General features: G+C 35.2%; 2 protein-coding genes across 5 annotated transcripts in view; one reads left to right on the top strand and one right to left on the bottom strand.

Moving 5' to 3' along the window:
- LOC124365621 (DDB1- and CUL4-associated factor 11) overlaps positions 1-2,789 on the top strand; it is a 40,330-nt gene extending 37,541 nt beyond the window's left edge. For all 4 annotated transcript variants that reach the window (XM_046821626.1, XM_046821612.1, XM_046821616.1 and 1 more), the window contains exon 12: positions 2,564-2,789. In XM_046821626.1, coding sequence (XP_046677582.1) covers positions 2,564-2,596 — 33 coding nt within the window. In that variant the 3' untranslated portion in view covers positions 2,597-2,789. The remainder of the gene's footprint in view (positions 1-2,563) is intronic.
- Positions 2,790-3,648: 859 nt separating this feature from the next.
- Positions 3,649-26,798, bottom strand: part of LOC124365612 — a 64,789-nt gene continuing 41,639 nt past the window's right edge. The window contains exons 10-14 of the mRNA XM_046821606.1: positions 14,695-14,829; positions 12,723-12,802; positions 10,241-10,500; positions 5,411-5,511; positions 3,649-3,957 (exon numbers count right to left, since the gene is read on the bottom strand). Of these exons, the coding sequence (XP_046677562.1) occupies positions 5,414-5,511; positions 10,241-10,500; positions 12,723-12,802; positions 14,695-14,829 (573 nt within the window). The 3' untranslated portion in view covers positions 3,649-3,957; positions 5,411-5,413. The remainder of the gene's footprint in view (positions 3,958-5,410; positions 5,512-10,240; positions 10,501-12,722; positions 12,803-14,694; positions 14,830-26,798) is intronic.

Genomic DNA, 26,798 nt, shown 5'->3' with positions numbered 1-26,798 from the left:
TTCTGTTCTTCTTTGTAATTCCTGTTAGTTTTTCCTGTTAATTTAAATTTCTTTTATTACTTTGTTTCTTGTACGATATGAACCGTTTTACTTTTAAAGAGTATGCTGATATTCACTTTGTGTACGGACTTGCTGGAGGCAATGCCAGATTAGCTAGCAGATTGTACAGAGAGCGCTTTCCAGATAGGCTGCACCCAGTTCATAGCGTCTTCAGTGCCGTTCATATTCGTCTTAGGGAAACTGGACATTTGAAAAATAATGTTGTAGAACGGGTAAAATCCGTACGGACTGTTGATTTTGAAGAAGAGGTTTTATTATTCGTAGAAGAAAACCCCTCCACCAGCGTTCGCGCTATTGCTCATAATTTGGATGTATGCAAAAGTTCTGTGTGGAAAGTGTTAAATGAAGAACGTTTGTGCCCTTACAGACATCAGAAAGTACAAGACTTAGAACCTGCAGATTTTCCTCTCAGGGTAGACTGCTCTCGTTAGTTCCTTCACAAATTAGTTGATGAACCCGATTTTTTAAGGTATGTTCTCTTTACTGACGAAGTGTCATTTACTCGAGATGGCATATTTAATAGCTGAAACAGCCATTTATGGGCTGAAGAGAACCCTCATGAAATTGTGCAACGTAAGTTTCAGCACAAATTTTCTGTCAATATCTGGGCTGGAATAGTAGACGAATATTTGATTGGACCACACATTATACCAAACAGACTGAACTTATGAAGTTTTTTTGAGGGAAATCTTACCTGAGCTGTTGGAACATGTTCCTATTGAAAATAGACAAAGAATGTGGTTTCAACACGATGGAGCACCGGCCCACTTTTCCCTGATTGCTAGACAACATTTGAATGAAGTGTATGGAGATCGTTGGATTGGACGTGGAGGTCCCATCCCTTGGCCTCCACGGTCACCTGACCTCACACCCATTGATTTTTACTTGTGGGGACACATGAAGCGATTAGTGTATATCACTCCCATACAGAATGAAATGGATCTAGTAGCTAGAGTTGTTGAGGCTGCTGCAGTTATTCAAGACAGTAATCCTTTTGAAGGGGTGAGAGAATCGTGCTTACGACGCTTCAGAATCTGCAACGAGTTACAAGGACGCCACTTTGAGCAACGATTATGAAAGTTTTACAGTAATGTAATCATTGATTTCTTAATAAAAAATATCATGTTCAATAAAATTTTTCAAACACATTGAATTAATTACGCTGTTTCACACAATTGCCATGTAAGAAAAACCCTGTACCCAACCATAACGTAGCCCTATTAACATTTTTTTTAAGATTTAAAAACCAGTATTCACAATTGGTTATGAACTTTTTTTAAATTTACCTTAAAACAAATTTAAAAAATAAATATTAAATTTCAGGTTATAATATTGTTCACTATTTTAATAAAGAACCTTAAAAAGTTTATTCGTAAAAATCCACTACATTGTTGTATGTACTTGCAATGCATGGATTTAACCTGTTTTTTTTAACGTTTGGTGCTGTAACTCAGTTATTTGTTATTCAATCTTTTTGAAACAAAAATTGTTGAATTGGTAATAAAATATGCTAAAAAAAGTTATCCTGATGAATTTGTTGTCGAAGTAGCCGTTTCAAAGCTAATACAATTTGAAAATTTTGAACGACCGCCATTTTGAAATGCAATGAGATATTTGTTTTATTTTTTTCACTGAAAAGGATCAACACTAGGTTAACATAACTGTTAAGTTTGAATTCTGTATCTTAAGTGGTTTTTGAGTAGTAATTTTTTTCCCAAAAAACACATACAGACAGACAGACGCTAAACGAAGTGAAATAGGGCACCTGTTATATTGCATTATTTGTTAGTTTTGGCCTGCTGAACAATGTGGCAAAGTTTGTTCGAATGGTTGCTGGACACCCTGTATAACACTTATTACTTAGCATTTATCACATATTTTTTTTAAACATCTGAAAAATATGCTGTGCAAAGACAAAAATTAGTGCATCATTCTGGGAGTTTCGTATTGTCATATTGTCAGAGGGTTAATAGTAAGAACTCTGTTATGATACAAGCGGCAAATTAGATCGCCTTTTATGCTCTTTATTTAGCTAACCATACCATTGGATGCTTCATGTCATATCCGAAGCTTAAAATGAGTTAGTTTTTAGACATATCCGTCAATTCCTACACAAATCGTTGACATTGTTTGTAAAACAGGAAAAGTTTTGAATAATTTCACCATTCCGCCATGTCTATTAACTATTAGATGTTGGAAAGACTCAAATTTGCAAAAATCACCATCTTTTTGTTATTTTTATGACAAAATGTATTTTTGTTGTTTATTTAAACAATTAACTGTGTAATTACTATTACTGTAAAAACTGTGCAAGAGCCGGCCGTGAATTTCATAAGTAAGATTGAGTGGAAACCTGTTTAAGTTCATACGATTTTAGGTCAATCCATAAGAGTACACAAACAATTTTCTTCACTCCAGAGAAGGTGAGACTGATTAAAAGTATCTATTAAAACTGGTTAAATTAATAACTAAAAACTTATCTTAGTTTTATGACCTGTTCCAGGAAGACTTGAGGGACTGGTATCTTCATCAGTAAGCAGAAGGGGATTTGTATTATAAGCTGTTTTAAAGTAAAATTATGTTGTTCATATATTTAATTGGATATCACAATTAAGTAATGCTGTAACATGTAAATGCTACTTTTATATAATATTATTCTGAAAGGAAATTATTTTATAATATCACTTAAATTTGTAAAATATGAACTATTAAATATTATAATAATCAGACCTAGTTGAGTTTCATTTCCCTGATGCCATTCAAAATGTATAATTATTTTTAAGTTCTTAATTTTTGTACTTAATTTTAATAGATGTATTACCAGTTGTAATAGTCCATATGAGCTGAAAGTCAATGTGTATTGTATAAGCACACACAACCTAGTTTTTATTGAAATTGAGGAGAAATTTCTCCTCAGAAAGAAATCAATCAACTAGATTTGATGGAGTAGTAAGGTTTTAAAATATGAATCAGTTATATTTTTTCTCAAATTATATTTAGCTTAACAAACTTACAACTAATTGTCTGAAACTTATATAAAAAAGTTGATCAAAATCACCAAATTTTAAGAAAACTGAAGTATTTGGCAGAAAATGGTGACTTACTCGTATCTCTTTATCTTGGTAGCTCACAGTGATATACTGTAACTATTATGTACATTTTAACAGTTAGTTTTTTTTCCAAGCTTGAAAATATATAATTTTAATAACAGAAATCATAGTATGATATTTTTAATAATAACTATAGTCGTCAACCTTACAACTTAGATCAATACTACCACATTGTACAAGAAATGAAGACATAGCTCACTAAACTGCATTCTGCTGTAAATGTGGTTTGAACTGCAGGCAGCAGACTTTTACACAGATGACATTAAAAACTTGTGCCATGGCATAAGTCATTTGATTAAAACGGGTATTACGTAGAGAAATGCCTTCAGAATATAATATACATTTCAAATGTGCTTGAATAATAAAATTTGATTTTTTTATTTTGTAAATTGGTTATTTCAATATGTCTTGTTACTTAATGGACAAACCTTGTATACTATCAAGGGTCTGAGACAAGGAAGAAAACACTCTACCTACATGCATTGTAAGAAATTTATTGATACAATTTATGTATAATGAAACTATCAAACTGAATTAATTAGCTGTTAATCTGAATATTTTTACTTAAAACTAAAATACAAAACAAACTTATCTGGAGAAAATATTAAAAAACAATGGATGACAAACATGGAGACATTTTTACTTAAAAAGAACAAATATAAATAATTAACAATTTACAACCAAATTATTATTTTACAGCTTGAACTTACAAATAAATACTAGGAACTGTAAACATTATGTAAAAAATCAGCACATTTTGATGAAATGGACACGCACACTCCAAAATCTGAAACACGTTTGCATATAAGAGAATTAGATTTAAAATATAAAACAATTCCATCACACACAAAAGGACATACACATATACATGCATCTTCCATTTTAAATAACATTGAACTGAACCCATGAGAATTCAATATGGATGAGATGTGATGTGAAATTTGGATTTCTGGTTTATCTTAAAAGAATCATATTTTTCAATAAATTATAATTTTCATAATTTCCAAACAGGTTCTTTGTTTAAACAATCTCTAGTGATTTTCATTCAGTTTTTACAACCAAAGTTTTAACCCATTGCGCAAAAAGCACAATGGGGATTAATGGATGTAGAACACTTTAGAGTTGATCAGGGCCATATGTATACAATGCACAGATCAATTTTTTAAACTTCTAAATATATTTGCTGCCGATAACACATTTAAAGATCTAAACAAACAACCTGTTCAACCCTTTCAGTCCCATGAGTGTACCAGCAGTAATACCCTTCTGGCTCGGCTATTTTTCTACAAAATAGTAGTTTTTATCATTATACTCATAGAACTGTATCGTATTTTCTAAATTATATTACACGTGCAGTTACATTAAAAATATAACTAATAGTAATGTTTGTTTTCCAATAGATCTGACTTCCATTTGGTACAACTGCTACCTTTAAACAAATTCAATGTAGCCTATTATCTTTTTAACTAAAAATATACAGAGGTCTAAAAAATTAATAGTTTGTTCCTCAAAGTAAAATTCAGTTTCTCAATAAACTAAAATAAAAATCATCTGGTTCTCAAAAAATTTGAAAATCTTAATTTGTTTGTTACAATTCCCCCACATCCTTGCAGACCAAGTCCATGGCCCATCAGCCTGCCTGCACTAAACTCTGTTTAATTACTTCTAAAGAAATAAAAAAAACTTAATTTGTTTAATTACTTCTAAAGAAATAAAAAAAACTTCATTATAATATTTTCTCTTCACTTCTAGTAAAAAGGACCCTTAGACCTCCAACATTATGGTTACCAATTAAATAACACCTGTTATTGTTAGTGCCAGTTTCACTAAAGTAAGTCCTATAAATCTAAAAGTTTATCCTTAGAAAGATATTAAGTTATATTATCTTAATTGAAAACTCTTTTCCAAAATTACATTACAATGTATTTGCTGGAATTAATGTCAAAATATCTAATAATTATCAAGTGACTGTAAAGTCAGGGAAACCTTCACAAATAATTCTAAACGTAATACACTTCAATACACAATAACTATGTATCTTCTCCAGATACTGGGTATATGGGTTATATGTACTAGTATACTATCACATTAAATCTTAAGTTAATTTTACCAATCGCTTATTCTGGAACACTGACAGGCCATTAGCGAGTCAACACCAAAGACACTAACGTGCACATGAGACTCAAAGGGATGAACACTAAAGGTCAAGAAACTCTTGATTTAGTCAACTTTAAAATTACCTATTATTCAAATTCAGCAATTCGTCCGAGGTAGCGAGGGACACGTAATAATCTGAAGCCTATTAGGTTGGCATGATCTCTAATTTCTTCAAGAGTAGGAACTGAAAAACAAAAGTGAACAAATATTATGTACATGTATTAGAAATGATAACATTCTATTAATGTATGGTTACTAACACTCTTTAGAATAGAGATTGAAAAGTCCGCATCTGTAATTAAATTTAAGAGTAGGATTCAAGGATAGCAATTAGTACTATCAACTGTCTATTATATAAATATTTGTCCATTGGTTAAAATAATTAAGCATTGGCATAATACATTTCAGATACAATGTTCAAGACTAATCACATGTTTTGCTACTATTCTTTGGGGCAACTCTACTGTCAAATTGTTAAGCAAGTCCCAACATAGCTTTACCTACATTGCTACAAATCTTTTAATAAGTTATCTCATTATGCCAAAACAGTGTGCACTACGAACTTTAAGAATGTTTTGGTTAAGTGGCTGAAAATGAAAGCCTTTTAGTTAGTTGAAGAGGTGTACCTAAATAATTTTAAAGATATTAAATTTTTATACTTATTTTAAAGAAATTTTAAACTCGTTATGAGGAAATTTAATCTAGATAAGAAACTACTTATAATGAAATGTGATGTAGCCTAACTCATGCCAATTATGTGACGTTAATGCTTAATGTGGGACAACAATAAATATTCTTGATTCTTTGATTACTATATTCTCTTTTTCTAATAAATTTCTATACCAACTGCCCACACTATAACACAGAAGTAGTGTTGGAAATATATTTGGGTCATTTTTACAGAACCGATTGCGCATTGTGCCCGCGCATCCTGTCACGATGTCCGTTCAAGGTCAGCACCACTCTTGACCGGCCCCCATTATGCTGTGATTACGTTTCACGACTCTGCTGTTATTGGTGTGTGGTTATACTGCTTTGTTTGTCGCCATGCCAATCATTAATCCTACCAGTTGTACAGTGCACTTTTAATTCGGTTTTTAAATGCAAAAGAAGTTCTTCCTGCATAAAATTCACAGGCTTCTTGTAGTTTATGGTAAGGTACAATGAATGATGAAATTTGTGAAAATGGTGTAAGCTTTCTAATGAAGGAAGGATAAATGTTCAGGATGAAGAATGACCTGGATGGCCTACTGTCATGAATGAAGACTTGACACAAAATGTTGAAGAAATTTGCCAAAACATACGGTTCACTCACTATTGATGATCTTCATCAGATATTTCAAGGTCTCTAGTTTATAATATTGTTACTGATACACTTTAAAAAAAAAATGTATGGCACATTTTTTGTTATTTTTGGAACGCTGTCACAAAGATGTTGATGAGTTCGTTCGTTAGTCACAATGTCACTTGTGATGAGACATGGGTTGAATATAACACTCCAGAGATTAAATGTCAATCCAGTGAGTGGCATCACCCAAACTCCCTGAAAAAGCCAAGGAAATTCAAGCAAGAACCTTCAACATGGAAAATCATGGCCAAAGATTTTTGGGACTGGAAAGGCATACTTTTGGTAGACTTTCTGCTACAAGGAATGAAAATAAATGCAGCGAGATACTGTAAAATGTTATTGAAGCTTAGGTGTGCTACCCAAAATCGCTCTATAGTGGCGTGGCGTTGTTCTGTTTCACGATAATACTCGTTCTCACGTCCCGGTAAGAACACAGACGCACCTGGACAAGTTTCGTTGGAAATTACTGGGTTATCCACTGTACAGCCCTGATTTGGCACCATCAGACTTTCATCTTTTTCCAAAACTGAAGGATTTCTTGGTGGGAAGTGCTTGGAAAATGATGACATGTTGAAAGATACAGTTACTAACTAGTTTAACGGTCCGGTAGCAGAGTTCTTTGATGATGGGATTCAAAAGCTGGTGCTACAACTTGAAAAGTGTTCATGGTGACTATGTAGAGAAGTGAATAAATGTTCATCATTTTTGTTATACAATTTAAGTTCATACATAAAGTTTCCCTTCATCCATTACAAAACGGTTCTTACTTAAAAAATTACCTCTTGTATTTTCTGTTTTCTACAATAATTGACCAAGAGAACATCATGTAGGCAGCCACGCTGTACCTCTGCCCATGGCCTTAATAAATAAATTATCAAGCCACTTACTGAATAACAGCTTGGTGACATGACAATAAACAATATATTACAGTAAACTAAGTAGGAATGGAGGGGAACTAGAACTACAGTAGAGCGAAACTATGTGGATATCAATATTATTACAATAGTTCAGTTTTCTGCTGAAGAAATAACAAGCTGTGCTTTATAAAATAATGTGGTGTATAACCTCATGGACAAATACAAATTTTGAGGAGCGGTTATGCAATTGATTTTGGGTTTAGAAATTTATTTACGTTAGATTTGTAGCTCTTTAACCCATTGTGGATCAACGACGTGAGGGTGACGCGGAGCGAGGCGTGGACCAAAAGCACAATGACGTGACCCTCACGCGGATGACGTGGTACGGATGACTCATTTGTTTTGAACGCTTATCGCTGTTATAAGTCTCGGAGATTATTTATAGTCCGTTTTCCTGGACTGGCTTCCTATCTTATCTCTGGTACCTGTCCACAAATACTCCCCTCGTTATCGGTCAATAACGTTTTTTATTTGCGACAAATTGTTTGTCTGAGTCGTACAGTCGTGGCGTTCGATTTTCCTTTGCCTCGTGTGCGTGTACGTAAATAAAATGGGTGATAATTTACGATCATCTGAATTAGATAGACTATTATTAGAAAGTGGAAGTGATGAAAGTGATATCGATAGTTTTATTGAGGATGGAGACGATTCTATCACGCGTATAATTGTTTCCGTGACTATCACACCAAAATCCACTACTAAGACAAAGACAGTCTCAATATTTTGTAAATATTAGATTAGTTGTTTCTTGAATTGACAGTTTTATTAGAACATTTTTTTTATTGTGTAAAACGTTTGATCCGTCCTATATCAAACAGCTACAACACGCAAAAAACGTAAGTAAAAATGTTATGTACCTGTATTTTTACATTTGTTCTAGTATAATATACTTGTCTAATATGATCTGTATAATGTTTATATAACATAAATAACAACATAAACAAACAAAACATGTATAATTATATACGCTGGCCTAATTAGCGAGCGCGCTAAGCAGGCAGGTAGGCGTGCAAACACTGCAGGTGCTGCGTTGTAATACGGATTAATTCGTACTCTAAGGCCCGCGCGCGCGCGCCGTTTTCACGATCCGCAATGGGTTAAGGAAACTTCCTGAACAGTAGCATAGCAAGAGGAGTGGGTATTGGAGGAGTTCCAAAAAGAAAAATATTTTAAGAATAGTAAAAATATAGGCCACAAATAGATCAGTTTAAAAAAAGGTGCTATGCATTATAGCTCAATATTAGCGATTAATACATAACTATTGTGTTAGTCGATAGAGCCTAATTCTAAATAACCCAACAGTGTCCATTTGTTTTGGATTAGTCGGAAAACAATTTACATTATCACCAGGTCTCTGTTATGATAGTTATAACTCCGCTTATTGCAATGCTACTATCCATCTTGTATAACAAAGATTGAACTTGGGAGCTTATTTGTGACGAATACCGCTTTAAATTGCATCAACAAGTAAAACCAAATTGTACTACTAACTGAACTATTATATGAAATATAATTTACTCTATAGATGAATTTATCATGAGCCGCTGATGTCTGAAAGTGTTGGAACTCCTGTCAATGCCATTCTGTCTGAAAGAACGTATGTAGTTTAAAAAGTAAAAACAAAGTAATGTCTAATTTTACAAGGTGAAATTTGGGGTAAGAAGCCCACTTCAACACTTAACCTGAGGATCAACAGCTTAAAGGTGACTTTTGAAACACTGACTGCTTGCAAGGACAAGATAGCTCAGCAGCCACCCATCTAAGCAGCAGCGACACTCAACATTGCTAGATTCGGTTATCTATCGATAACTGCTGTATTTGCTATACTGTGGCATTGGCAAAAACAAAGTTTACCAACAATAGAAAGGCGTTATTTTGTTGGTTAAATATTTAGAGAAATTAATTAATGTTAATTTTTCAGCACAGACTAAATTGACTAATATTTCAAAATTGATATTTTTGTCATTTTACTTTTGAGTTTGGTGACCGGAAAGGACAGGAGTACAAGACATGAGAGAGTGTTTAGAACAAACACGACAAAGTACAGACCACAATTAAAATTTTCATATTAGAAATCCACATGATGACTTAAATCAACTACCCACTTTCAGAGGATCATTGGATAATGAGTTAGTGTTGGTTTTCATAATAAAGGTATGAAAAGTTGAGAGCCAAGCACTCTTGGTGTTTGTGTAGTTTTCAAACAGGTAATTCAAAATTTAAACAAACATACTGAGATGATGATTTTCTTTTATCATGAAGGGGGAAAATTAAACTATTTCTTTTATTTACAAAAAAATATAAAAATCAGTATTTTTTCAGAACTCCTTTCAGGATAGGCGGATTTTGGAATAGTGGGGTTTTGAATAGCAGGACTTTACTGTATTACTAAAAATACAGAAAGAATGAGATCTATCATGACAGTTATGAATGTTTTATGAACTCAAATCTTCTACAACTTAACACCTTAGGATCTGATATGATACGAGTATTATATAAGACGCGTACACAAGTTTTTAAACAGAGATCACTTCCAAGACACTGAATGTATGGAGAAAAATACAATTTATGCATATTTCAGGAAAGTAAGCAATAATCTTTGCCAACATACTTCTAAGTTGGGATATGAGACAAAATAAGGAACTTACCCAAAATCTGGTTACTGCTCCACATGTGGTGAGAGAGGGTGCGGATGGGCGGGTAAGAAGGTAGCATGAACAGGGTGGAGTAGCGGAGAGCCTTACGTAATCTGGCCGCCTCCCCTTTGGCAGGAGCCCAGTTGGTATTAACATGATTTACATGTTTTGTTACGTCCACCAGAGGTGAGTATGCCTCCAGCCAGCACCGATCTGTCCCAGGATTCCACACAAACACACAACGAACCACATAGAAGTAGCGCTGACTGTGCCTATTCAACATAAACAATAACTAAGCAACTTACAAACAAATATTCATTTTGAGTTTAACTCAAGAACAATAAAAAATAGGAATTGTGAACAATAAATAATAGAAAATCTCTTTATTCAACATATTTGTATATACTAAAAATACAATGAATTGCGTCAATATTAAAACAGAGTATCAATTATTTCTGAACCCAATTGCCATTGCCTGTACTAATCTATTTACATTTAACATGAATGTAGATTCATCCGAAAATACAATGTTATTTACAGAAGGATTTGGTTTGTATTTAACTTGTTCATCATAATTTCATAAAACTCAAGATGCCAGTCAAAATCATCTTCATTCAGTTCTTGATGCAATGTAAATTTGTATGGTTTGAAAAGCCAATTTTATGGAAAACATTTTGCACAGAGCTTATGGATATATGATTGCCTGCAGAGGATCTGAGGATTGTCAATGAATGACTGAAGAACTTCCACACTAGAATCCTCACTTGTTGCACTTCTAGGAAGATCAGATACAGTTCCTTCAGTTAAAACATGTTTTATTGTTCTCTCAACTGATGATTTCGATACTGGGTTTTGGTTAGTAAATAAAAGAAATAGGTTAGTAAATAAATAGGTTTTGAACTTTACTGTAAGACTGTGTTAGGTCCCCCCCCAACCACGTATCATTAATATACAGGGTGGTGCAGAGGACACGCATGTTTTTCAACATTGAATTACTGGGACACAATGGGTTGAAAATAATAAAAACAAGTATTAAAATGATAAGTTTTTTAATGCAGTTTTTGAAATTACATACCATATTTAGGTTCGGAAAATAATGTCTTTGAGATGACGTCCTTCTTGCTGGATACAAATATTGATCCTCTTCTGAAAATTACGGACGGCTCTCTCCAACATTTCATTCGGCACGGCTTCAATTTCCTGACGAATGGAATTCTTAAGGTCATCGAGTGTGCGAGGCTTGTTCATGTACACTTTTGATTTCAAATATCCCCACAAAAAGAAGTCACATATCGACAGGTCGGGTGAGCGAGGGGGTCAGTGAACATCACCAAATCTCGAAATCACATGTCCTGGGAACATTTGTCGAACCACTTCCATGGATGCTCTCGCCGTGTGAGCTGTGACACCATCCTGCTGAAACCAAATGTCTCTCATGTTCACTTGACGCCTTTCAAGTTCTGGATGAAGGAAGTTGTTTAACATTTCAACGTAGCAAGCTGATGTCACAGTAACTGCAATTCCTTCCTCTTCAAAAAAATAGGGTCCAAAAATACCCAACTTTGAAATGCAGCACCACACTGTTACCTTTAAACTGTGTAGAGGTCTTTGGTGTAATTCTTGTGGGTTCTCCGATGCCCAATACCGACAGTTTTGAACATTGACGTAACCGTCAAGATGAAAATGTGCTCATGAAGACTGTAGCATCGGGATCTTCCGTAAACATTTCATCCATTATGCGACAAAACTCTCTGCGCTGTAAAAAATCCCCTGCATTAAGCTGCAGGACGATCATTAATTTGTACGGATGGAACTTGAGGTCATCATGTAAGATGCGGTGAAACGAACGACGTGACATACCCAGCGCTACAGCATGTCGTCTAGTCGATCATCTAGGACTAGTAACAACTGCCGTTCTGACTCGTTCAATTTTCCGGAGTACGAACTGAACGGGGAAGACCAGGTGGTTTCTTTTTCATCACAGAACCAGTACTTCTAAACGCTGCAACCCATCGGAGTACGGTATTTCGATCAGGCACTGCACCTCGACGTCCAACTCTAAAATATTGACGGAAAAGACGTTGCACTGTGACTACAGAATCATTGTTTCTAAAAAGCTGCTCGACAACGAACACACGATGTTGCACGCTCCAATGCTCCATAGCGACTTTTCCTTGTTTGATTTATTCTCGCTCCCTCTCAGTAATGGAACTCATTATTGTATACCAGTATTAATTGTACATTCAAGCTATGCTTGAAGGGCTGCCGCTTTGTATCTCTATCTTAGGATATCTTAAATCTTTTCATAAATATTTAATCGTCCGGGGACTTTTTGGACACCCGGTATATTTTCAACAGTACATCTATACTTCAGATAGGATATCATACTTCTCAACACATAAATATTAGATAAAAAATATATGTGATATTTTATTCATAGCTTGTATCATATACTACAAAAATAATTTTCATTTACTGAATTACAGTTCCTTACCTTTCATTTTTTTGAGTTTTCTTCTCAGCATTCAGTCGTAAACAAACAACTCCTAAGATGTCACCGTTAAATGCACAAACCTGCAAAAGTTGTGATTAGTTTAGGGACAAGTAAAAACTATGAAAGGAGTTACAGCTATGAAAAAGTAACAATTAAAGTCTGTACAAAGAGTAATGGAGATTTTAAACTTTTAAAGTGACAAATATCTGTAACAACCAAATCATACTACTAAATTTTTCATGTTGCCAAGAATTATTATCAACCTGTCCTACATGGCTATTAACCCTAGAACTGGTCAGAAGCCACATACGTGTGACCAAGATCACTGTCATAATCTGGTGTACCCATACATAATAAAGTCGCCAATATAACAACTTTTATGAATGAAAGCCATATGTTTGGTATCAATGGAAAGTAGATATTCCAATGTGTAGAAATTAATAATTTATACAATAATAATTAGGTTTTGCATTCTAATCCATATTTGAACAGAGTATATAAAAGAAAATAAAGTCTGAAGTTTCAAGGCCAAGAATATGAAAATAACGTGATATTTGACTAATTGGGTTTTCAAAACTATGACTGGTGTTGCCAATACCAACACAAAAAAGAGAAATTCTTTGTTTTCATTCCTCAAAAAACTGCTTCCACCATGAAAAATTTTGTTTTATAAGCTTTATTATTAAAAAATCAACATTTCTATACTGGTGTACAAACTGAGCAATCGTATGGAAATGTACAACTGGATCAAAACAAAGGAAAACAGCTCACTAGGCCTACAGCTCAATCCGCGTGACTCATCTAGAAAAGTGGCTACCGATGCAGGAATGACGTATGATCTCAGGATCCTTCGTGACAATGGATCCATACCATATTGCACTACATCAAGAACTGTACGAAGATAACAACTAACTAAGAATGAATTTTTGTTTGTAACCTGTGATAAAATGCATGAAGATAAAATATATTTTTTTCAAAAAGTTTTATGGTGCAACGAAGCAACCTTCCAGGGCAATGGAGAAGTGCACGATTACAACCAAAAGGAATGGACCCTCAATACTGGGTACGGTAACTATTGGTGACTAAATTGTTGACCCTTTTTTTTCGAAGGACACTTAAACGAAAATATATAAAATAACTTCTTAATCAATTACTTGTCTAATTTATTGTTGAATATTACAGAAAAAACTATCCAATAAATGTGGTTTATGCACAATGAGGCAACAGTCCACTACTTTGAAGCGGTGCGAAAAACTCTGGATGACGAATATTCTCAAAAACGGATTGGGAGAGGTGGACCAGTCAACTACCCACCCAGATCTCTGGATTAATGTGCATGGCCTACTACTTGTGGAGAAGGTTAAAAGGACTTGGTTTATGCACCAAGAAATTTTTGTATGTATTTGGTCAAGGAATAATACCTGAAAATATTACTACAGAGTTCTATTATCCGTTAAACTCAATTTTGGCACTATTCACAAATAACCAATCTGTTCCAATGAAATAAAATAAATAAATAAATATATGTTTATTGCCATCTTACAAAAATGCATCAGCAAAGTCAAATATACACCTAAGCGGTATAGTCTGGAGGCAATATTATTAATCCAACATATAAATATTTTTACCAAAAGTTGCCAAGAATTTCTCTCTTCCACCTATCTTCATACATAATAAATAATACAATTTCATAAATGATACAACGGAATAAACTTAGGTACTAAACAACATCCTGATCAATCCCTACTACAAACTATTTAAAATGGACTGTAAAATTGTAAATAAAACTATAACCTATAATATTAGCACCTATCTAGAAAGTTAAAAACATAAAAATATTATACAGGAAATATTTAGTATCCTTTAACGTATAGAGTGTAGTACTAATTGATTCTTACCATTTATCTACCTGTACCTGATAGGTCTATTGTTGTTTTTATTGACTATAATTAAATAATTATGCTTTACTTACGTCAATTATTTCAACATCATAATCATTGCAAAACCAAAATTTGAAGCCTTCACATTTGCAAATGATTTCTGCAGCTTTGAAGCAGAACTGTTCGATGTCTAAACTAGTCTGGTAGACACGTTCACAGTGAATGTTCTGGAAATTAAGTTAGTTGTTACAAACAATACGAAACTACAATTTTTCATATTAACAAATAATTTCTGCAGTTTTGTAGCAGAACTGCTTGATTTCTAAACTAGTCTGGTAATAAATCACATTCAGAGTGATGTTCTGGAAATTTAGTCAGTTGTTACAAACAACATAAAACTACAAGTTTTCATATTTACAAATAATTTCTGCAGTTTTGTAGCAGAACTGCTTGATTTCTAAACTAGTCTGGTAATAAATCACATTCAGAGTGATGTTCTGGAAATTTAGTCAGTTGTTACAAACAACATAAAACTACAAGTTTTCATATTTACAAATAATTTCTGCAGTTTTGTAGCAGAACTGCTTGATTTCTAAACTAGTCTGGTAATAAATCACATTCAGAGTGATGTTCTGGAAATTTAGTCAGTTGTTACAAACAACATAAAACTACAAGTTTTCATATTTACAAATGATGATTGCATTGAATGCTCTGGAACACAAAAAGTTAATTACTTTTCAGTAAACAAACTAATCATCTCAAAGTCATTAATTATTTCCAGAACTGCAACATAATGTAATTAGAGTACCAATAGGCATGTTTGTAGTTATTTTATTACCAATTATAATACTGCTTTGACTAACATCGAAACTTAAATAATTAATAGACATTAGAAAATCTTTATTTGTCAAAAAAACATTAGAAATCTTAATTACATAACAAATGATTACTATCATAAAGCACAGCTCTGTACAGTTAACTTTCAGACCAATACCACCCCATCACCAATTTCAACTACTCGGAAATACACTCAAGAAAATCTAAACCATCTTAAGAACATATTAGCAAGAGAATCCTGGGATGATGTTTTCAAATCAAACAATGTAGATGAAGCCTATAATTTCTTAATCATCACACTAAGACTTGCCCTGAACGCTGCATGTCCCCAAAAGATGACTAGAACAAAACCAAAAAAGAAACTCACTGCAATATCAAGTGAAGAAATGTTAAACCTTAAAAAAGACTACCTCAAAGCACTACAGGATGAGATACTTCAAGGTACCGAAGAAGCTAAAGCACGAACTGCTGCCAAAAAGAAAAATTATGATCTGAAACTAAAACAGACAAAGAGAGAGGCCACAGCTGATTATATCAACAAGGCTGCCAATAAACAGAAAGCTCTGTGGAGAGTGATCGATTATGAAAGATGTAAACCCTCAAACCAAACAAATCAGATCACACTTGAAGTAAACAATCAAGTAATACAAGATCCCTTCCTCGTAGCACAGTATATTAACGAATATTTTGTCTCAATCGCTGAAAAAACACTCAAAGAGGCAGGACAATCTACAAAACTGAATAATGCAGAACCTGTAACCCATAATGGTGTACCTGATCTCATCCTCCTCCCAACAACACTGGAAGTCACAAACATCATTTCTTCCATACAATCAAAACCATCATCAGGAGTAGATGAAATCTCTTCAATTCTTCTCAAACACTGCAAGGAAGAACTAGCACCTCCCCTTGTTTCTGTTATAAATCAATCATTTCTGCAAGGCTGTTTTCCAAAAGCGCTAAAACTGGCAAAAGTTTATCCAAAACTAAAAAAGAACCCATCCACTTTAATAGATAACTACAGACCAATATCCCTTATCTCTACCATCTCAAAAGTAATTGAGAAAATTGTACTTTCCCGTCTCATGAACCACCTTACAACTCATAACCTCCTTACAACCCAGCAACATGGTTTCCTAAGGGGCAAATCAACAGCCTCAGCTCTCATAAGCTTCACTGAGAATATACTGGAGCTACTTGAAGAAGGGAATTCCACCAGTGCCTTCTTCTTGGACTTCAGCAAAGCTTTTGATTGCTTGGACCACGCACTTCTTCTACAGAAAATGGGTGTGACAGGGAAAACTATGAAATAGATGACCAGCTACCTGAAGGAGTGTTCACAAATAGTAGAAATCTCATACACAAGAAACAATACAATCTACAAGGTCTCATCTACTCCACTATCGATCAATAGAGGGGTCCCACAGGGCTCGGTACTTGGCCCTGTACTGTTTATCCTCTTCACAAACGACCTACCGAAAGAGCTTCAGGACTACAGCCGGGTGATGATGTACGCAGACGATACTGCTCTAATTGTAGCCTACAAACAACCTTCGGAGCTTGAGGTGTCATCTTTTATTGCCCTGAGTATGGCAAAACAATACTGCCATCAGAATGAGCTTGTGCTAAACTCAAGTAAAACACAGCAAATAAATTCTGGGCTGAAAACTATAAAAACCTCCAGTCTTCCAGAAGTGGAACTTACAACTGAAGCAAAATACCTTGGGATTATTATTGACAGTAAACTAACCTGGACCTCACACATAAATCAACTATGTAAAAGACTTAACAGCAGTTTATATGTTATAAAAAGGCTAAAAACTACTTGCAACCTGGACACAGCCAAAACTGCATACTTCTCGCTGTTCGAGTCACATTTACGATTTGGTGTGACAGTGTGGGGCAACTCCTCAATAACAAATCGGCAAAGAGTATTAGTTTTACAGAAATGAGAACATTAGCAGACCTAAATGCTTTGGACTCCTGTCGATCAGCTTTCAAAGATCTAAACATACTGACAGTTGTGTCCTTGTTCATTTTGGAAGTAATCTGCTATGCTGTCTCGCAAAATCATACAAGACTGGGAGAGACACACAACTATAACACCAGAAATGCAAACGACTTCACCCTGCCCAACCATCACCTTACAAAGTACGAGAGGCAGCCAAGCTACATGGGACGAAAACTCTTCAACCATCTACCTGATCATCTAAAGAAAAGCAGTAAAGTGAAGAACTTCAAATCTCAACTGAAAACATGGCTCATCAAACAGACATTTTACTCAATTGACGAATTTGTGACCTGGAACAACTAAAAAATCATTTTTCTTTTCTATCTCTGTATTGTTATTATTATTGTTATTGTTATTGCATAGCTTAGCATACTGTGACGCCTATTCTGTACTCTATGTCCATGAATAAAGAATGTTGTATTGTATTGTATATTGTATTGAAAAAATGTTGTTGTTTTATTACATTAATATCAAACTCCACAAAACTATTGGCTTGCTAAAACCTACCGACATATTTTTATAAACTCAACATTGCAGCTGTGGGAACTATTGACAAGTCACATTTAATAGGGTAAGAAGACTTCTCCACAGAGGCACAAACATTTTGAATATTTTGTTTGTTAATATGAAATTTAAAAAATGTAGGTAAGTGATTTCTATTAGTGGCTTAACTGTTCTTCACAATTAATATTAGAAAAGGCTTACGACAAAGTGTACATGAAAATAAAAAATCAAAGTTTCTTGTGGCATTCAAGTCCTACTAAACAAAACAAACAAAGCCAATAGTATGTACAAATAATAAAATTGATTATTTACAGTAATAATATGTTAAACATATTTTCCCAGAGGCAAAAATAAACCAATGTGATTTATAAAAGAAACAGGGACAATTCACAAAAGAACCTGTTAAGAATATATATCAATGGAAAAGAAACCAAGAAGAACCAAGAAGAAACCAAAGAACCTAACAAAAGAAAGTGTTACCAAATACAACAGAAATTGTTTTAGAAAAACTTGGATATTTGCCAAATTTTTAGATAGAAAGTAAAATGGATTTTTACACTTCCCTACTTTTTACTAACTGAACTTCAATGTAAGGAATTAGTAATTTAAATTTAAATGGTTAGTGGTTGTTCATGAATTACTTGTTAGCCCGATTTTTTAAATTTAATATTCATTTCATTTCTTTAATTTTTTAATATCATTACATTAATATATCCAACTAATTAGGCAGGCTTAAGTCCTGATGTTTTTGAAATGCCAAAAATACAATGTATATTTAGGAAGTGTATTGACATAAATGTATGTTGTGAAATCAACTTATCAACTTAGTTTATTTTCTAAATATTTATCATTCTGAGGGTTTACTTTCTACACAATTAATTAATGAAATCACTTTAGTAACATTTACTTATTCTACAAGAAATAACATTGTTTTTTACTTGTGAAAGATGAGGTTAAAAGATTATATATATATATATTTATTTATTTATTTCTTGTATGTGTGTGTATGTCACTGAACTCCTCCTAAACAACTGGATCGATTTGAATAAAATTTTGTGTGTATCTTCAGGTGTATTCTAGAATGGTTATATTTACAATTCGGTCCAATTTAAATTGCTTATTTAATTCACTTTTTATTTATAAATTTTTGTTTAAACATTTATTTTGGAATGTTTTACAATGGATCTGGCAGACTGCACTACGAAATGTAATACAATGTGAACTGATACTTAACAGCTGTTAACACTTTCAGCTAAAGTTCATCAAACAGGCAGAAACATCTGTTTACATTTAAATTTGAGAAAATATTAAATTATTGTAAAGTGCTTGATCAGTAGCGTAATGCAGATTGCAAAGAATATTGTCTAATTTTAAGAATATTAATATCTAATTCTAAATTTAAATGCACCAATGATTAATAAACCATCTAATTCAATGGAAATATTTTTTAAACGCTGTTATAAAAAGTATCTTATTGTAAAAAGCTGTGAATGTTTGCACATAAGTTAATAGAATCTGGTTAGCTCCCTTGAGCAAATGCAAAAGCAAATGTTAACATACTCTTCCCCATATACCAGAAGCATATGCCCTTATACATATTTCTTGATCAGTGAAAACATCAAAATTAATTCAGCACCAGATATTAATTTAAGTTGGATTCTAAAACCAACATATGTAATAATTTTCTTTGTTAGTGGAACAGCATAATTCAATTGTGGAACCATAAATAATTAGACCGGGAGTGAATTTAAACGACTGGAACAGTCTCATATTGACTCGCTGAGAAGTTTTAGTTAAGTACGATATACTTTGGTCATTGGGATAAAAATCTAACTATAACACTTGAAATGTCTTAGACCGGAGGTAGATTACAAGTGCTGGTAGTAGACACTTTTTGACCAACGAGATCTTGAAAACATATGTATATATTTTATAGATCAAGTAAATAAATTAGACCAGAAGTGAATTTAATCAGACGGACCTGACTCTTTTTGATCGCAATAATGTTTAAGTAGTACCAAGTTATATATTTTTTTCATTGCAACAAAGAGGCAAACTATAACTGACACTTGAAAAATGTTTGATCAAAAGTAAATAAAAGAGCCGAAAGAAGAAGCTTTATGACCGAAGTTGGTTTCCATTGATATATATTTCCTTGATCGGAGCACAAAGCAAACTTTAAAATGGTATTGGAAATAAGAAAGTTAATTTAATTAAGGGGACGGAACCTGATTCTTTATAACCAAATTAGTTTATTGAGTCTTATCGATGTAAAGGAAGTGTCCTGAATTATGTATCAACAAAGGAATGACTTTTCTCTACAACATCAGGGCTGGTGATTAAGTTGTGAAAATTTCTATAAGAAATGCATTGCAGCAAATACATTTTATTTATTAAAATAATCTGTCATAAAGTAATCAAATGTTCTATGTAAACATTATAATATTACAACACAATCTTATGTTTAATTAATTAAAGTACCTTTTCAAAAGTACAGTGGAACCTCGATAAGTCGGATTAATCGGGACCGCGGCCGATCCGGGTTAACCGATCCGAAATTTAAACAAGGTGACCCTCAAAACATTGCCAATTACAGACCTATCTCTCTTCTCCCATCAATCTCAAAACTTATTGAAAAAGTAACTCTTATTAGACTCCTAAAGTATCTAAGAGAGAACCAAATACTAACTGACAAGCAGCATGGATTCATCTCTGGAAAATCTACCACAACTGCAATTATTGACCTAGCTGAATATATAATTGACAATATGGAGATCAGCAACACTATCACCAGCTTATACCTTGATCTCAGTAAAGCCTTTGATTGCCTTGGACATGAACTCATATTGACCAAACTTCAAAATGTTGGTATTAGACAAACAGCACTCAGTTGGTTTGAAAGCTATCTCAAAGGACGAAAGCAAATAGTGGAACTAAAGGAAACAACCAAGGGACTCACACAATCACTACAATCTCACCCCCTACCAGTGAGAAGAGGAGTTCCACAAGGCTCGGTCCTTGGACCAGTTTTGTTTATTTTATTTATAAATGACTTTCCAGAACACTTGAGAGAATATTGTCAAATGATCATGTACGCAGACGACACAGTTCTGCTTGCAGCAAATAGAAATACTGAACAACTGGAAATTAACACATACATAGCTTTCAACATGGCTCAAGAATATACAATGAGAAACGACCTCGTTCTCAATGAGAAAAAAACAAAACAAATGACTCTAGGCAGTAAAAAGGCCCTTGTAACTGAACTACCAAATATCCAAGCAGCTGATGAAGTTAAACATCTTGGCATAATACTTGACGAGAACATGCGCTGGAAAAACCATATAGACAGCCTCTGCCTAAAGCTTAACTCAGCATTGTTTGCATTAAAGAGAACCAAGACAACTAGTACTCATGAAGCCACGAGAACAGCATATCATGCGTTATTCGAAAGCCACCTGCGTTATGGAATAGCAGTCTGGGGTGCTTCTTCAGCTGGCAATCTCCACAGAGTTCTGGTGATGCAGAAAAAAGCAATAAGGTTAATGGCTGGAATAGGACCTAGAGAGAGCTGCAGAAACATCTTCAAAAACTGGAAAATATTGACAGTAACATCCATTTACATCATAGAAACCATATTTTACTGCATAACTAAGAATCCTCCAAAACAAAGAGATCTCCACGGCCACTACACTAGACAAGCAGGGGATTACACTCTACCAGTCCATAGAACAGCATTATACGAGAAAAAACCATCATATGCTGGAATAAAACTGTTCAACAAGCTACCAGATCATCTGAAAGACAACCCAAGAGCTATAAAGAGAACCTTACGGTGTTGGCTGCAAGACCACGCATACTACCACGCTCGATGAGTTCTTCTCATGGAATGATGAATTTTAAAAAGACCTCTCGTTTAATAATACAATTCATTTTTAAAAACTGTTTGACTCTGTAACATGTCTTGATGATGTTGTTAATAAAGAATATTGTCTATTGTCTATTGTCTATTAACGAAAATCCGGGTGAGCCGGAGAATTAGGTAAAAATTAATAAAATACGGTATACTTACAGATAAACTCCATTATAATATTGTAAAAACATCAAACATATGCAAATTTAATTATTATTAATCCTTACAGTACATTTATAACTGTTCATTTCATGGTAAAAAACTCAGTCAGCTTTGGTTGTACCAATGTCGTCTGCCGCGTGCGTGCTGTGCGATCCCGCAGTCTCTTCAACATGAGCAATTTAGCCGGCGATGTTTTTTGCCTGCCGCTCGAAATAAACCATTAGTTCGTTTAGTTTGGTCACTGCATTTCCATGACTCATCACTGGATCTTCAATGTCCCCGTCCGCCTCCTCAGTGTCTGATTCATTAACATCAGGTAAAAACGACGCAATCACTTCTTCGTCAGTAAGTGGAAAGGGTCAGAATTTGGGGAAATACGCGTCTGTTATTGTTTCCGAGAATCCGGGACAATGACCGCCACTCGGCCGCCGTATGCCATGAGTCACACACTCACTGTCGTACAGTCCCATCAAATACTGATGCAACATCGACTCACGGATACTATACCACTCAAAAATATTACGTTTTTATTATTGAAATGTTTGTCTGATTTTTTATTTTTTAATAGAAAATCGGTCCGGGTTAGCCGGACTTCCGGGTTAACGGGAGCCGACTTATCGGGGTTGTACTGTATTGCTATTTATAGTCTTGAAAGCATAGAGTAAGCATAAAAGTAACATGAACACCAACATAATATATATCTAAGATAAGTTTATAGGTGGTGGCACGTCTCCAAGGAGGCATCACTATCGGACCACTATCCAATTAGGTTCGACATAGAGGAGATAGGGGAAAGATACGTGACCCACAGGGTTCCTAAATCGACCAACTGGAGAGGCTACAGAGAGTCCCTGGCAGAAGAGTTGGAAGAAATAGGACCCTTTCAGAAAAATGAATTTGAATTAGAAAGGTCTGCACAAATAGTAGAGCAAGCTATAATAAAGGCCTACGAGAAAAACTGTCCTCCCAGGCAAAACCGGTTGAAGAGGGATGTGCCGTGGTGGACTGGGAGGTTGGAAACATTAAGAAACAAAACGAGGAAATTATTAAAATGGGCAAAAAGGACAGACGATTGGCTCTCTTATCTACAGGCCTAAAATGAATATAAAAAAGAACTTAGAACAAATAAAAGAAGAACCTGGAGGAATTTCTGCAAAAATATTAACAGTCTTCCCGAGGAATCCAGGCTTCAAAAAACTCTCCAAACGGAGCATACAAATCCTATGGGGACTCTAGTAAAGGACAATGGTGACCTAACAATGAACAGGAAGGAGACCTTAGAACTACTTCTGGAGACACACTTCCCGGGGGGTCAGCTAACTCGTAATGAGGATACTTATTCTCTATATGGGGGGGATCCAGTCGGGAGGTGGCAAAAGCCAGACAGTTGTCTAACAGACTATTCACACACAAAAGAATTAAATGGGCGATAAGATCGTTCAAGCCATTTAAATCTCCTGGGGCGGATGGAGTTTTTCCAGCCCTTCTTCAAGAGGGGCTGGACATTCTATTAAATACCCTTAGCATTCTATTTAGAAGCAGTTTCGCCCTAGGATATATACCAAAGAACTGGAGGATAGCACTAGTGGTGTTCTTGCGAAAAAATGACAGGGATCCAACAAAACCCAGTTCGTACAGACCCATAAGCCTAACCTCCTTCATGGTGAAAACTATGGAAAAAAATAATAAATAGACACATAAGGGACGTAATATTACTGGAACACCCACTTAGTCCCACACAACACGCATACATAGAAGGAAAATCAACCACCACTGCTCTCCACAGTTTAGTGAGAGAGGTGGAGAATACCTTCGAAAAAAAGGAAGCCCTAGTCAGCGTCTTCATGGACATTGAAGGAGCTTTCGACCGAGTAGCATATCAATCCATGAAGACTGCGATGGAACGTTTTGGAGTTTCCCCAGACGTAGTCAAATGGATAGTAGCCCTCCTAAAAAGCAGACAGGTGAAAGCCAAGTACGGGGACGAATCGGCTGCGATCACGGCCCAAAGAGGCTGCCCCCAGGGGGGAGTCTTATCTCCTCTCCTGTGGGCGATGGTAGTGGATGATCTCTTAAGAAAAGCAGAGAAGAGGGGGATAAGGCTACTATGTTATGCGGATGACCTAGTGCTTATGATTAAAGGGAGAAACATAGGCAGGCTGGAACGCCTAATACAAACAGAACTGAACTTCATAAGCAACTGGTGTCATGGGGAAGGTCTGCGGATCAACCCATCAAAAACTAATATGATTACCTTTACCAGGAAAAGGAAATTCCAGCTAGCTAAACCGGTCCTGGAGGGAATCAGCATTAACCAAACAAAAGAAGTGAAATATCTGGGTTTAATCCTGGATGAGAAGCTCACTTGGAACTCCCATATTAGAAACAAGACATCCAAAGCAATAATGGCCCTTGGGGCCTGTAAGAGACTCTTTGGATTTAAATGGGGACTTAAACCCAAAATGATATATTGGATTTACGAAACCATAGTAAAACCAATGGTCACATATGCTGCTTTAGTGTGGTGGCCGAAGGTCGAACAAACAACAGCTGCAAAAAGGCTACAGAGTCTTCAGAGGTTAGCTTGCTTAAGCATCACGGGAGCAATGAGCTCCTGCCCAACACTAGCAATGGAAGCGGTTCTGGGTTATACTCCTCTTGGCCAGGAAGTGATGAGAACAGCTGCGATGAGCGCAATGAAGCTTCTAGGAACAAAGGTAATAAATGCTACCTCCCTAGAAGGCCACATGAAGATATTGGAAAATTTCCCTGAGGCTGAAATGCTAACCAAAGTATCTGATACTATGGTTAAGAAATACTCCTTTGAAAAACCATACACGGTCTCTATCGGAAGTAGGGAGGAATGGATTAAAAGGGAGGCCTACCCTAAAAAAGGAGTCCTGAAGTTTTACACCGATGGTTCACTCCTAGACTCAAGGGCAGGATATGGAATACATGGACCTGGAGTTGACATGGCTGTGCCCCTAGGAAGACATGCCTCAGTTTTTCAGGCGGAGGTCATGGCAATAGATCCATGTTCTAGAAGACTCACACAGTTGGGGACAAAAGGATTATCATACCTTATACTCTCTGATAGTCAGGCTGCACTGAAGGCACTGGATACCTGTTCGATTGATTCGAAAGCGGTCTGGGAATGCAGGAATGCCCTAGCAGAGCTAGCAACAAATAACAGAGTAACACTCGGATGGGTGCCGGGTCATGAAGGAATTCATGGGAACGAAAAAGCGGACATCCTCGCCAAAAAGGGAGCAGAATCAACTTTGGTGGGGCCTGAGCCAGGTTGTGGAATATCCTTCTCCAGCATTAAAGCTCTGGTTAAAGATTGGGAAAAGAGGACAAGATACAAGAATTGGAGCAGAGCCTCGGGTTTAAGAATATCCAAAATGTTTATCTCTCCTTATGCAAAAGGCTGGACAGCTCTCCTAGACCAGAATAAGGAGGATATAAGACTGATATTAGGAATGTTGACAGGACATGGCCCTCTGAGGAAGCACCTTTTGAAGGTAGGCCTTAGTCGGAGCAGCGAATGCAGACTCTGTGGAGAGGAGGAAGAGTCAGCAGAGCACTTTTGGTTGGATTGTCCTGCCATCGTAGAGACTAGGAAAAGATACTTGGGAGCATATCTCCTCAGCCCCAAGGACATCAGAGAACAGGAGCCCTTAAATCTGATTGGTTTTTGCAAAAGCCTCGGTTTTTGAGGGCACAAATAAAAGTAAGGGAGGCGCAAAGGTCCTTTTAGGACTAAGTGCGGGGACAAAGTGTCCTCTTCCCTCAGAAGGAAAATAAAAAAAAAAAAAAAAAAAAAAGATAAGTTTAATTCCATTCCTAAAATGCACAGAATGCTGTATATCATTATGCACTATATCACCATTACTATGCATTATAACATTCATTTCTATTGTCTTCGGTTTAGGGATTCCTTCACACTGGCCTAAAATAGTTCAATTGTTACTCAAATTGTCGGAGCAATTTAATAAATTATCATGGAATGTTGGAGGAAAATTCAAATCAAAACTGTTTCACTCTACGACTTCAGGGTCCAAAAACACTGTTAAAAAAAACTTAAATCTAAAATGGATCAGGAGATTGGAATAGCTTTGAGTGACTATCAATAATCTCAGAAGCGTTTGAAATGTCATAGAAAAATCATATGTGAATATAGTGTGTTCTGTTTTCAATAGGAAATTGCGTTCGAAGCAGCAGGTAACTGCTTGTATCGTTATATATTATCCTCTATACGTCACACCAGAAGATTAATTTCCTAAGCAACCTGATTTTGGTCCATAAGTGACAATTTCACGTAAGATTTCACTATATACACAAGAACATTTTTATCCATTAGCCTACGATCACCAAAACAACGAGAAATACCAGTTAAATTGTTTTAAATCAAAAAGTTAAACAAAATTCAATTCACCTTACTTCCCTACATTACACTTAATTTCAAACTTCTAATTTATTAAACAAAATTAACAACATAATTTTGTTATAATTGACCTCTTAACAGCGCCATAGACAGGTAAGGGTGGCCACTCAAATTTTTTTTTATCCTAGAGATTCACTAGTCAATTTTCAAACCAAAAATAAACTGTAAAATTAATTTTCACATGTACACCGAGTGAAACAGTAACAGTTTTTTTGTCACCAGCTGCATTTTCAGACAATGCCAGGAAAGCTGTAGTAGCCTAAGAAATTTCGTCGTAATCAGTATATGCAAGAAATTCAGTAACGAGTCATCGCCATCACCT

The sequence above is a fragment of the Homalodisca vitripennis genome, chromosome 1 (genome assembly GCF_021130785.1).
Source record: "Homalodisca vitripennis isolate AUS2020 chromosome 1, UT_GWSS_2.1, whole genome shotgun sequence".
NCBI classification, from domain to species: Eukaryota; Metazoa; Arthropoda; class Insecta; order Hemiptera; family Cicadellidae; genus Homalodisca; species Homalodisca vitripennis.
The sequence above is the reverse complement of the archived record's forward strand: the minus strand, read 5'-3'. Positions and strand labels throughout refer to the sequence as shown.